The 13,824-nt window shown below is 36.0% G+C and overlaps 1 protein-coding gene across 3 annotated transcripts in view; it reads left to right on the top strand.

Moving 5' to 3' along the window:
• The window catches only part of ccdc9b (coiled-coil domain containing 9B), a 29,903-nt gene extending 16,530 nt beyond the window's left edge, over positions 1 to 13,373 (top strand). For 2 of the 3 annotated variants that reach the window (XM_082143793.1, XM_082143795.1), the window contains exons 8-14: positions 5,035 to 5,072; positions 5,235 to 5,282; positions 6,352 to 6,445; positions 8,853 to 8,886; positions 9,375 to 9,918; positions 12,037 to 12,119; positions 12,414 to 13,373. In XM_082143793.1, coding sequence (XP_081999919.1) covers positions 5,035 to 5,072; positions 5,235 to 5,282; positions 6,352 to 6,445; positions 8,853 to 8,886; positions 9,375 to 9,918; positions 12,037 to 12,119; positions 12,414 to 12,440 — 868 coding nt within the window. In that variant the 3' untranslated portion in view covers positions 12,441 to 13,373. The remainder of the gene's footprint in view (positions 1 to 5,034; positions 5,073 to 5,234; positions 5,283 to 6,351; positions 6,446 to 8,852; positions 8,887 to 9,374; positions 9,919 to 12,036; positions 12,120 to 12,413) is intronic. The other variant, XM_082143794.1, reaches the window with a different exon arrangement.
• Positions 13,374 to 13,824: the final 451 nt, after the last annotated feature.

Genomic DNA, 13,824 nt, shown 5'->3' with positions numbered 1-13,824 from the left:
ACCTTGATTCAGTTTGAATTCTTCTTTGTTCGTTTTTTTGTTTGTTTTGCATGTTTAACTGCCTCTTACATAAATTCCAGCTGTTGAATCGTCTCTGTGTCTGCTGTCTTACTGACACCTTCAGATCCATGAGTTCAAATGCTTCACTCATATCTTTTGATTTGTCCTAACTTTAATGCTTCATAGAATCATCAGAAAACCTTTTGAAATGGCTTTCATTTTTGGCTGGTGTTGTTGGTTAATGTTAGGGCGTTTTCAAAGTCCGCACCGAGGTCCGAACCAAAGTTCATGTTTTGATGCATTTTATACATTTGGTTAGTTTTGGTTTGGTTTCACATTGCAATTATGCGAGCGCACTAAAGCACTTTACATGACGTACTTGCGTCCTGTCATCATCATCTATGTGGGCTGCATCTTGACATTGATTGGTTTGTCATCGGCTGGTAGGTGCGTCTGACGTCAGCGTGTTGTCAATTCGGCGGGTAACTTTGACAAGAATGAATGAACAGACGCATATCGTTGCCGCTATACTGTTATTATTTCGGCATTACTCCCTGCAGCACCGACTATACTCGAGGCTAGTTCACATTCGCCAAATGAACGTCCTCGTTGTGCAAACATTTTATGGTCGCCCGGCAGGAAAGGAGGAGAAGAGCAAGCAATCCTGCGAGAACCACTGGAACTTCCTCTAATAGGTCTGAAAGTCCGAACCATGCAGAAAATGCGTTTACACTAGAAACGAACCAAACCTTTGTTCAGTTTGATCCGGACCGAACCTACCTCTTTTCTTCTGTTTGGTCCGGACTGTGGTCCCGGGGAGGTTTCACACCTGTAATTCGGATTCGGATCAAACTGAAAAGTCAGAAAATCCGGACCAAACAAGGTAGGTGTGAAAGGGCCCTTAATGTTAACCAACTAATAGTAACTAATAACCAACTAACTAATAGTAGGGATTCACCGATATGAAACTTTTGGCCGATACTGATAACCGATAATTCTTTATATTTGAAAGCCGGCTGACATATTGGCCGAAAAATCTAAATCCACATTTTTTTATACAATTTTTGAGAGCCTGATTACTGATAATGTTTTCATTATAATTTCATGTAGCTTATATGACAGACTTGCGCTGCACATATCGCACTGAACTGTATTTTCCCGTTTTAAGTGATTCCAATCATATTTCAAACAATTCCAAACCATCACGTTGAACGTGTCTCTGCTGAAGGAAATAATACATTATTTATCAGCTTTAATATATCGGCCAAATTTTCTTATCGGGCCGATAACGATAACTTTAAAAATGAAAATATATCGGCCAATAAGGTGGCTGATATATCATGCATTCCTATAGCCTGGGTTTCTCCATGCTGCCTTGAGCGCAGCGCGATTTTATTCACGCTGCTAGGCAGCCTGGACACCATGGACCAGATTTTCGCCTCAGCGAGGGGACCAATCACAGAACGGGGAGGGAGCAGCAAGACGATGACGACGTCTATGCGACACACTGAAGCAGTTTGTTTATATCTATGGATCTAACATGGCAGCAGACGCGAAGTTACCTTTCGATGCAGTCTTAGATAGTGTTCTAAGTAGTTTAGTCTTCTTTAGCCATCGTCGTCTTCCTCGTCGAATTTCTGTCGCTCTACATACGTCATCTGGTATAATTGAAATGATTGGCTATGAGCTACGTACAGGCGCATTTGATAGACATTCGTAGCGCCCCAATAAACGGCTCTGGGCATTCGTAAACCACGCCTCAAATACGAGAAAATGAACATGTGGTTCCCAGACCACGTCTCAATGAGAAAGAGGTCTGACGTTAGCCAGGCTAGCATTCCTACCCAATATTCAGATATCTATTTAGTTATCAGCTGTTACCATCCACGTGTTTTTTTTTTTGCCAATTTTGAGATCTTGCACAACAACAAAAATTGCGCACAAAATCTTAAAATGCACACCATTTTTTTTGAGGCAGATACTTTTTTATTCCATAAGAAGACATACGCATAAACTATGATGGAAACACATTTGCCAAATAAATTTTGCAACAAAAACTCAACAGAGGAATCAAGTAATTGAAAAGCTGTTAATGTTTTAGGTCACTGTTGTACCTACAAGAAGTAGCCAATAGATTCTGCAGCCTTTCTTAAATCTTGTCTGTAGTTATATAGTATTTTGCTTGTTACTGTCTACATTTAAAGCAATAATATCAAATAATGATAGCTGAAAAAGATGCGTCACCATTGGGAAATGTGGAGGTGCACAATCCACTTCAAACTCACATTCAGATCTAACTTAAATATCTTGTCTCGCTCTGAGAAATGTCACATTATGGAAGGAAAATGGGCTTAATGAATGATCTTTGACCTTTTTGCTGCCCACATCAGTGACCTGGACTCTTGTTTAATGTCATAGATGTTATAAAAGGTCCTTGTTTTCGCTCAGATGACTATAAACTTTCTTAGATGCCAAACTGCTCAAGACATCTGGCCTGATCTTCTGTGTAAGTCTGATCTGCTTCATTGGTTTGATTAAACATGAGCTGATGTAGAAGAACTAGAACTTGAGTGGGAACAAGTATAAATAACATTAACTCAATTTCATATATCTCTGCCTGTTAAAACAAGTTGTTTTCAGGGAAAGTTTATGAATCACGTCTCTTGGGCTTTTTAAGGTCAAATTTCTTGATTCAGTGAGGTCATGAGACATGGATGACTTTAATTCAAGTAATTGAATCAAACGGCACTAGACGATAAAGTGATGTGGATTATTAGAAGTAAAAAGGTCATGTAGTCTTGGTCTTCTGTTTGTAGCAGAAATTCAGTATGTTTATTCCACAGCATGCAGATTTACACCAGATTGAGTTTTTTTTGTAAATGTTTTTATAGCGCATATGCATTCATATAAATGATAACATCACTACATGGTTATGGTCAACATGAAAGCAAATTGGACTCTTTACATAAATAAATGTTCATCTTCATAATTTTTCATCACTAACCCTTCATAACTAAGGGTTTTCTTAGCACAAAGGCTTTGTGTGAGAGAGAGAGAGAGTGTGTGTGTGTGTGAGAGAGAGAGAGAGAGAGAGAAGGTTTGGCAATACTTGGCCAAATGTCCTCACTTATGTAGTTAAATATTATGACAACTGACTAGTGAGGATATTTTATTGGTCCTCACTAGTTAAAAAGTATTTTAAATCGGCCCAAAACATGCTTTTTATTTAAAGGGGACCTATTATGCCAATTTTTTCAAGATGTAATATAAGTCTCAGTTGTCCCCAGAATGTGTCTGTGAAGTTTCAGTTCAAAATACCCCACAGATCATTTAGTATAGCATGTTGTTAATGCATTTTTGAGTGGAAGGAAAAACATGCTGTTTTCGTGCATGTATCTTTAAATGCAAATGAGCTGCTGCTCCCCGCCCCTCTTTCGAGAAGAGGGCGGAGCCTAAAAGCTAAATCATCTGTTTGGTTTTGATCATCATTTCTACTGTGTTCACGCTCACGTGACATTTCAGTTCTTCATCATCATGTAAGTTTATTAACAACATGCCATAAAGCCATATCAATCTAAACTTCGGATATATGGTTTTCTGAGCGCACAAATCTGGCTGTCAGATGGAGCGTCCCGTGAGTATTAAACTAAGTTCTCTTTCACGTCTTATTGAGCTTAAACTGTGTGTTTTTGACATAACCTTGTGTGTATTTGCAAAGTTCACGTATGTCTGTGAACATAAACAGCAGGGAAAGAAATCGCATACGTCTATTAGATCTGTGTATTTAAGTGAAAGCAGCGTAATATACAGTATTTACTGATATATATGCTGTTTATATGAATCAAACAACAAAAGAAAAACAGAAAATCACTCACTTATCTTGACTGAACAACTTGAGTAGCTTTAATAAGAATACATTTCTTACTTGCTCTGGCGAGGAGATAAACATGGTGGACTGTGTACATCTCACTGAGGGGTGGAGTCTATGCTAATAGGGCGGAGTCTGTCTACAGTTGTGGGCGTGGCCTAAGCATATGTGCCGTTATATTGCATAGAAACTGCAAACAGCTTATTCTGAGACACTGCTTATTTATGGGGATTAAATAAAGGAGTGGGTGGATTTTTGCCATTATTGGGTGGTTGTGTACACACACACTGCCTACACATTTATGTTCAAACACCATGTTTTATGTTGTTATGTTCTGTGATGTGTAGGGGTATGGGTTATAACATTAACCTGATATAAAATCAATGGAAGTCTATGCAATGTCTTTACTAGTGAAACGAACGTGTGTGTGTGTGTGTGTGTGTGTGTGGTCACCAACAGTGAGTCCTCACAAACCTGAACATGCCGTACCACAAACAAGACTTCAGGCCAAATGTTAACAAGTGTCTGGAAGTCTTCAGTGTTTCATATGGGTTCCTCTGAAATAAATAATCTTCCCTATTGAGTGGACGGGGACAAGAGGATATTTTTAGGGTGCTTTGAATGCCTTGCCTTATTTGGGAGGGTTTACGAACACCAGAGACTGTTCAGGGCAGTAAAGCTGTTTTGTGGGAGGTAAAACCCTTGATCAGTGAACATCCAGTACAAGTGTTCATGTCAGAACAATTTTTCCAGCCAACTATCATCCCTGGATTCAAGTTCTGTTTGGGTAAATCTCATGAAGAAATATCCAGATCATATTTAACTCCAAAATCCAGAAAGAAATTGTGATTTTTAAAAAGTTATGGAAAAAAAAAAAGGTCTCTGAAGTCTAAAGAAAAGCCTCCTGTCCAGACACTACTATTGTTTAAAAATAATTGGTGAACCAGCTCCATCTGGTAGCCAGAAATCTAAATCTGCACCACTAACCATCATAAACCAGTCAGTGCCAGCACTAAAATTCATGCTTCTGTAAGCTAACTAACGCATGCACTTGTAGTGGCACATTGAGCTTGATTTGCATGATATATTGTTGGAATTGTCGGTCATTATTTTGTGTTGATGTTCAGTTGTCGCGTGTGTTTTTTCCCAATATGTTTTATTTGTAGGTTCTCTGAAAAGGAACATGGAGGAACGTCAAACAGAGGTGAATGTTTTAATTTTCAGATGAAACCCATTTACAGCTGAGATCGAGATACTAATCAAGGAGCAAATGGTACATTTATTATTCTCTCTGTTGAAGATTGGGTCTTACCGTATGTAGTGTGTAATTACTGTATTTTCTGGGTTAATTATATTTGATTTATAGGAGGTCAAAACGGCAGAAGAGGAAATCTGAGATCGGAAGAATCCAGAGGTGCGTAAAGCCAAAAACTCTTGGCCTAGAAATTAATTGAATGATATTGATTAGTTGTTCTCAAACCTTTTGAATACTTTGATGGATTGGAATCTGTAGATTTCGAGCACATCTAAACAAAATAGACCAACCAAGTACTAGTTAGCAGTACATTTAATGATGGGACGCTCAAAGCTTTATTACAATTGTGAATCGATGTTTAAAATGAAACATGGAAAATAAATGATGGATAAATAACGTTCATGATTTCTAAAAGCAAAGTCATTTCTGTACAATAGGAAATACAATCATTATATTTCAAACAGTCTTAAATTTCTTTCCTTATATATTTTCTAGCATGTTTTATGTGTATAATATACCACTAATTATATTTTTATAATTCTCTTTATAGGCAGTTATGACAGATCACATTCAACACTGCAATAAAATTCAAGCTCAATTTTCATTAGACGCTTTTAAAAAAACTGAAACAAATTTCTGAAAAAATAAAACATTTCGTAGGGCGTTATTATTGTTAAAATTTTAATAAATTATTAAATTGTTTAACTTTTGTGAATTCAGTTGATTACACATCCTTTTTGATTATTACAATTTTATTAAATCATTCAAATGAATCCAGGAAAATTAAAATGGAAAAAAACAAGCTTTGTGAATTGATATTAGAAATTAAACATGGAAAAACAAAGGATGAATGAATAAAGTTTATAAATTCTAAAAGTCTTTTCTGTGATATAATCATAACTATAATTCATCCATTTGTTTATTCATAATTAGTTTTTCCATGTTTCATTTCTTTCCAAGTACATTTTCTAGCATGTGTCATGTGTATATTACTAATGATTTTTATGTTATATTAATTATATTATATTATTTTCTTTTTAATAGACAGTTCAGTACACTGCAATAAAATTAAAGCTCAGTTTTCATTGGAAAAATATTATAAAAATGTATTGTGTTGTGGCACTGTGTGATTAATAATATTCAAAACTTTATTATAAATTTTAAACTTTAAAGATTATAAACTGGTAGTCAAGTTGACGTCACATTCTGCATTATGTTGATTTTCTAGTTCGACACAAAGCGTCTGACAAGAAGGGGAAAAGTGTCCCAGTGGTTGGGAGTAACGCGAAGGGTAAAGACCGTCTGACGGGTCGAGCGAGGAGGTAAACTGACCTCATACTGAATTGTTAAAGTGCTGAACCGTTTACAGTAACATCCTGCCACATTTCACCTCAAATCCATTAACACAGACTCAAAGGATGATGGGAAATGATTTTCAGAGGGATTTATGGTTATGAGCATTTCCACTCCCACTCAGCATTAACTTTCAACCACAAACTCATCCGATCACATGACCGGATGATTTATAATGATACAATTCGTCTTTTAAAATCTCATTAAGTTCAAAGCAGTTCCTTGTTATCATACAGTAAACGCACATTAATTTGCTCATTAAACACAGTAATTGAACAAAAAGCCCAAACAAATGTTTTGGTAATCAGAAGATATTGTGATGCTGTTATAGAAGATGGATAAATTATGGTTAAACTTCACAATAAGGTCCTGTAAGACTTGAGAAATTAGAAAATGCCGGGCAGTCCGGTTGAGAAACGACCACTCCCTGAGAAGACAAATTAACATTTAAACTCTCTCTTGTGAAACTAGCATCACCATTTGAGATGCAAGTCTCACCTAAGCATCATCCTAATCTACATCTCTTTCCCTTGACCCCCCATTCTCTCTCTCTTGCTGAAATTCACCCAAACATCTATATGGTTTAATGGGAACAATTATCATACAACACTATACATGTTTGGTATCATTTGAAATGTCTCAGTGCAACTGGTACAAAGGTCTCATTCCCACAAAAGTAAACCAAAAGGGTATTAAGGTGTGGAGAGTTTAGAGATATCTTGTTAACAGCTGTGGGTGTGCCCCCATGTAAATCAGCCTCTGTCCCCAGTAAGTCTGGGATGGTGGTTAATGCAAATTCCCACTGTGAGCTCATGTTTACATTTGAAAAGAGGTTTCTGCCTTGGTCTGAGTATTTAGAGAGATGCTGAAGAGGGTTCAGCGTACGATTCTGTAACTCAGATCAGCACATAATGTTGAAGGAGCTCAAAGACTTCAGCATTATGTATTTTTCTAAATGTCGGGTTTAGCCTACATCTTTTACTCTTTATCTCAGAGCATTTTGATGTTATTGTATTGATTATCTTTGAACTGATTATGAAATTGGCATGATACATTTACTTGACATAATAAAATTGTAAATATTTGACTCTGAAATTGTTTTCCCAAGTAGATAAAACGGATTCGTTTGTTATTGCAATATCTGTGTCAGATTAGTGACGACTAATATTTGGCACTAATTCAAGTGTACTTGGTTTTGTAAAGACAAGAAGTGAATTTCCGTTTAGGGCAGCAACTGCTGCTTGACCAACCTAAATCTGTGTGTGTCTTACCTCTGTTTTAATGTAATGTTACTTTAGATAAGTGTACTGTATGTGGGAAACCACGGCATGGCTAATCCAAAGCTATTGTAAGAGTAATGTTGGTCAGCTTATATCTGTAATAGTGGCCATACCTCTACTGGAGTAAACGTTACTTTAAATTCAAGTGTATGCAAAATAATGGGGGCTATACCAAAGTATATTAGATTGTGTAAGCATGAATGCGACCATCTCAGGTATATAGCATTTACCTCTGTTTAGTGACCGAAAACTGACGAGTTTGTGATCATGAGACCCGCGTTAAAGAGAAGGCCTCAAAGTGACATGCTCCCTAATATGAACAGGTAAAATATAAGTAAAGAGTTAAAAAGAATAATGAAATGTGCTGCTAAACTATTATATAAATGACAAATAACCAATTGGCATTCTGACCTAAATTCGAAGTCGTGATAAAATGAAGTCAGATAAGATTAATTGGAACTAAATTACTTTGCCACGCGGAAAGACAGTAACGCGCAGAGACCTTCACCCGTTTCAGACGGGCTTACAGTCCCATTGCTTAAGTTAATGCATTAACTAACAATGAGCAAAATGTTTAAGAACTTGTTTAAGTCTTATGGTAAATTATTACTGATTTTATTAGATGTTGTTCATTAATGTATTTGAGTACATAAGAGCTAAAATCGCTAAATAAAAGTATGTAGGTTTTTTAGTCACATGGTATTCTTTGACGTTACTATAAATATGTTTGTACATACTGTATACTGTCATCTGACTTATATTCATAAAAACTTGACATTATATATTAATAATATTCATAAAACCTTATTTATATGGTGCTCAAGGTACTTCGAAGAACACTGACACTAAAAACATGGTATTACCACGGTACTTTTAGTTAAATTTATGACATCTTTAATAAAAATACATTAATGAACAACATATAATAATATTATCTTTATCTTTTTTTAGTAATATCACAATATCTTTGATTCCAAAACATTTGACTTTTTGACGTGTTTAATGAGTAAATGAATGTCCATTTACTGTATGATAACAAAGAGTTGTTTTAAAATCATAAATAAGATTGTAAAACATTTCTTCATTTTGCCCTCAGGTGGGATGCTAAAGAGCAGGAGGAGCATTTGCAGGTGATTTTCATTACGGTTATTATTACTGCCACAGTAATAAACATTATGGGATGAAAATGTGCAAAATTTGTATGTTCACGATAATTTCACAATAAAATGTATTTTAATACTCCTAAATATAAGTTTCAAATTGTTTTTTATTTCACATTTTTGGGGTAACTTCTGGATATTATTTGCATGTCTATGTGCCCGATAATTGATATCCAGAACCGATATTTATGATAATGGTCTGTCTTGTGTGCAAATCACAAAACACATATTCAAGCATTTTTCCATAATTGAATATTGATTTTGTAATATGGGATCCACCGATAAATGGCGTAATCTTGTGTGCGTTTTGTGATTTGCACATAAGACTGACCATTATCATAAATATCGGTAAAACCGATTATCGGTCTCTTTGTTTTCTTGAAATTTTGAGGTTAAAGAGATTTTAATATTTCATAGTCTTTTTTTAATACATGTATTTGTTGTTTGGTTTCTGCCAGGTTTATCCAGACAGCAGTCTGCAGGAGTTTTTAGAGGAGCTCGACGCTCTTTGTCCTCCTGAGAGCATCAGTCCAGAGACTGACATTGAAAACACAAAGTCATGTGAGTCTGAAGAGTCAGTGAAAACAATCAATGCCATGACCTCCAATGGCACGACGGACCAGAATGGAAGCGTTTATACAGAAATTGCTCATTCGGAGCCGCTTTCTCTGAGGGCCACTGAGAAAAAGGTCCGCTTTTCTGAGAACCATGACAAGAACAAGTCAGAAACCGAGACCAGTGCTCTGCAAGCGGCCTCACTGATCACGAACGTCCCTGTAGAAGATGACGAACAAACATCGGCACAAGACGACAGCGAATGTATCCAGAAAGAGATAAAACCTCCGTCTCCGGAGCAGGAAAAACTCACAGAACTGAATCCAGCCACTGAAGGAAGTGCGACGGAACCATCGTGTCCTAAACCTGCAGATGTTTGTATATCAGCAGAACCGGACGAGAACAAACCCGTTGAACACGGCAAGAGCTGCTCTTCTAGAGGAAACGGTACGAAACACTGGCTGTGTGAAACTTGCTCCAACACTGGAATACACTACACCACTTTAGCTCAGATTTGCAGTCTAGATGAGTCGACAATAGTTGCTGAGAGTCTGTGCCAGTTTTCAGATTTTGGGTTGACGAATATCACAGAAAATCTTGTAGTGTATGATGGGCACAGGCAGATTTAGCTTCAGACTATGATTCCATTCTTTTGGAGGATATCAAAACATGAGCCGATTTGAGCCTCCCCAGTAAACAATTACCATCTTTCAACGTTGAAATATGGTTGAAAATAAGTCGGTCCGCCTTGGACTGGTTTACGACGTGATTTCAACTAAGTAGTTTCGGCCGGACTGTTTGACATACAGTACGTGTTTTCAACTGATCATCTAAGACAGGATAAGTCTGTTATACATGCTAAAATACCAAACCATGTTCATTATTATCTCAAATAAATGTAAAGAGTTTTACATATTCCATCAAGACGTTGAAGATCGACCTGTTTTCAACGTTGAATAGTCGTAATTAGACGTTGAAGATTTACGTCTATTCAACGTCTAATAGACGGCTTTTTGCTAGCTGGGTCAGTCGTTCAGTGTTTGATGCCCAGTTTATTTACAAAGTCGGCAAGTGTATGATGCCTAGTGTTTCAAAATCAAGATAATGTATATATTTGTATGAATGTATATAAATGATAATGTATAAACAAGTTAAAATTTTGGAAGCATGAAGGTTTTTTAACGATTTCTTGATTTCTCTAAAGCCGGGTGCACACTGTGATTTGGCCGTCTGAGACAAATTTAGCGAATCCTAAAAGAATCCTCCGATCATATAGGCTAAAATCTGAAGTCTTTGATCGTTGATCAGCCGATTAATGACCGTTATGATCAAATTTTACCTCAGATGAAATTCTGGCGGTGTCAGAAGATTTCACTCTCTGTCCTGCAGTGAATCTCCTACGACCACCGGCAAATTAACTTTGTTTTTCAAGACAAGCCGTGACCTGAATTAACATTAGAGATTTCTTTGTAGCCACCGTTTCAAACCCGCGTGTAACGCAGCTCACTGTCACTGAACGTGTCATTGATTGATGATGTAAAACTTAAGACAAGTTTTCTTGCGTGCGTCAGTTTTTAACGCGTCTTTACTCTCGTACAGTCCAACATTAATGACACCTGATATCTTACAGTGTGACATGGCTTACAGCGATGATCATGTCCGTACAGTCTGACAAGCAACAATCGCAAAGGATTATTATAAATAAGGCTTAAGGCTGCATTTATTTGATCAAAAATACAGTAAAAACAGAACATTTATTAAAATTTAAAATAACTGTTTTCCATGTGATTATATAGTAAAATGTAATTTATTCCTGTGATCAAAGCTGAATTTTCAGCATCATTACTCAAGTCTTCAGTGTCACATGATCCTTCAGAAATCATTCTAATATGATGATTTGATGCTCAAAAAACATTTCTCATTATTATTCATGTTAAACACCATTGTGCTACTCAATATTTTTATGGAAACTGATTTTTTTATAAGGATTCTTTGATTAATAGAAAGTTGAAAAGAACAGCATTTATTATAAATATAACTTTTTTTGTAATATTTATTAATTTCATAAATGTCTTTTTTATCAATTTAATGTGCCTTTGCTAAATTAAAGTATTTATTTATTTTTCACAGTATTACTGTTTTTACTGTATTTTTGATCAAAGAAATGCAGCCTTGTTGAGCAGAACAAGCTTTCAAAAACATTAAAAAACATTAATGTTTCCATAGACATATTAAACTTAAAATATCTATATTTTCTATAGAGATAATCAACTTTTATTTTTTGTATTTTTTTTTTTACATTTTTAATTCAATTGTCCCTTATAACGCTTTAACAAAGACTTTTTTTAATCCCTATGGAAAAAATGAACAGGAAACAACACTTCCGGACGCAAATGCACTGTTATAAACTCAAATGATTGCGATACACAGCAGGTTTTGGGAGGTTGTGCAACCTTGTGTTTTCACTGAGATCATGTGTGTGTGTGTGTGTGTGTGTGTGTGTGTGTGTGTGTGTGTGTGTGTGTGTGTGTGTGTGTGTGTGTGTGTGTGTGTGTTTTCTCTCAGAAGAACTGATGGACTCGAGTCTGTCTGTCCTGAATCTGGATCCGGGCGACGCTCTTCCCGACCACAACACCAGCGCTGATATGGTGAGTGTGCTGCTGCATTAAAGCATCAATCCTCATTTGACTTGCAGATTTGAAGTGTCCCACCTCACAGGATTTAGCGGCCCACTGAAACTCCATTATCGAGCTGAAGTGCTTCAGAAATACCCTAGGAAGCAGCACTATATATGTAACCAGGCCACATATTCAACCTGTGAAGTAAAGAGCACACTTACATCAGTTTTAAAGTGTTTAAATGCAACACTAAACTCTATTTCTGCCTAAACTAGGGCTGTGATTTTGGGGGAAAAAAATTTAATGTCTCTGTTTTTATTCCAGGCAAGAGAGAATGGGAAAGTTGTTTAGATGGAAATGATGTCTCTCACATCTGGAGTGAAACTTCATGCACTAAAACCAAAACAGAAGAACGAAAACATGACTCTGATTCAGTGAGTTACTCACGTGACTCTTTAACCTTCTGTGTTTGGAATATTTAATTGGGAACGTCTGTCATTTATTGGATGCTGAGCGTTGAAAACACTGGTTGGCATTGACGTTCTGATTAGTTAATCTTCTCGTAGATTGTTAATGCTTCAACGCACAGTTAACCTTTATCTGATCCACCAAACCCAATTTTTTGGGTGGTTTGGTGGAGCTTTAGTCTGAAAGCACTACAAACAACTTGAATGTGTAACTTCATGAAGTTTAGCAGAACAAACCCATTTATACAGCACACTAACTGACTAACCTAGTAGCAATCTTCATCAGAACTCGTATACGTCAATGAAATCAAACCTGACAGATGCTGAGCTACTTCACAAGCACACGTGTCATGGGATTTTGTGTGGATAGTTCACAAGGATCGTTCAAGTATGTTTATTAGCACTTTATTTTGTATGAATGATCTGAAAAGTGATCAGAAATAAAACCTTTTGTTTGGTTTTATTGTCTAATTCAACATTAAGGACGTTTACAGTCCTTGCAGATTCAATTATTTTGTTTTACAAAAGACTGCAAGAATGTTTACTAGCTGAACATATGTGCTAGTTTAGCAGGTATTATTGTACTTTATGTGGCAATGAATTATCATCAAACTTGATGTTCATCTTCACAACATTTCAGTGTTTAAAAACGTTACTGTTTGAAGAACACATGAAGGGTTTTATGTTTAAAGTGACTAAGATTTGATTTTTATATTTTGCTGAAACTTTCATTTAAGTATTTTGTGTTCATTTGGTTTTGAAATGAATGTTAAATAAAAAATAATAAGCATTAAAAACTTTATGATGCTTGCATTGATTCCACTGCTCAAATTGTTTGTTTTTTCAACCATAACAATCATCAGTTATGAATTCATTTAGTTGTTAAATGCTAAAATTATACATGCAACACACCTTTTTATTTATGCATTTATTCCAGCAATAGCTTCCTTTAAAAGGTATATTAGATATTAAATTGAAAGACATTTATTACATTTAAATGACACAATATTAGGGTTTCACATTAAGAATGTGTTTGTGGTGTGTGTTTGTTAGATAAGTTCTTAAGTGATATAAGGTTTATATACATATAAACATATTTTGCACTGCAGTCCATTAAAAATACACTGAATTCTCTTCAATTCCCTGTTGATAAAGCCTCTATTTTGGTCCATGTCCTGTTTTACCATAGAAGGATATAATGGAACTTTTACTTGCGTGCATGAACTCACACACACACTCACTCACACACACACACACATATACATATA

The sequence above is a fragment of the Leuciscus leuciscus genome, assembly GCF_965113295.1.
Source record: "Leuciscus leuciscus genome assembly, chromosome: 17".
Lineage (NCBI taxonomy): Eukaryota > Metazoa > Chordata > Actinopteri > Cypriniformes > Leuciscidae > Leuciscus > Leuciscus leuciscus.
This window is presented reverse-complemented; position numbering and strand designations above follow the sequence as displayed.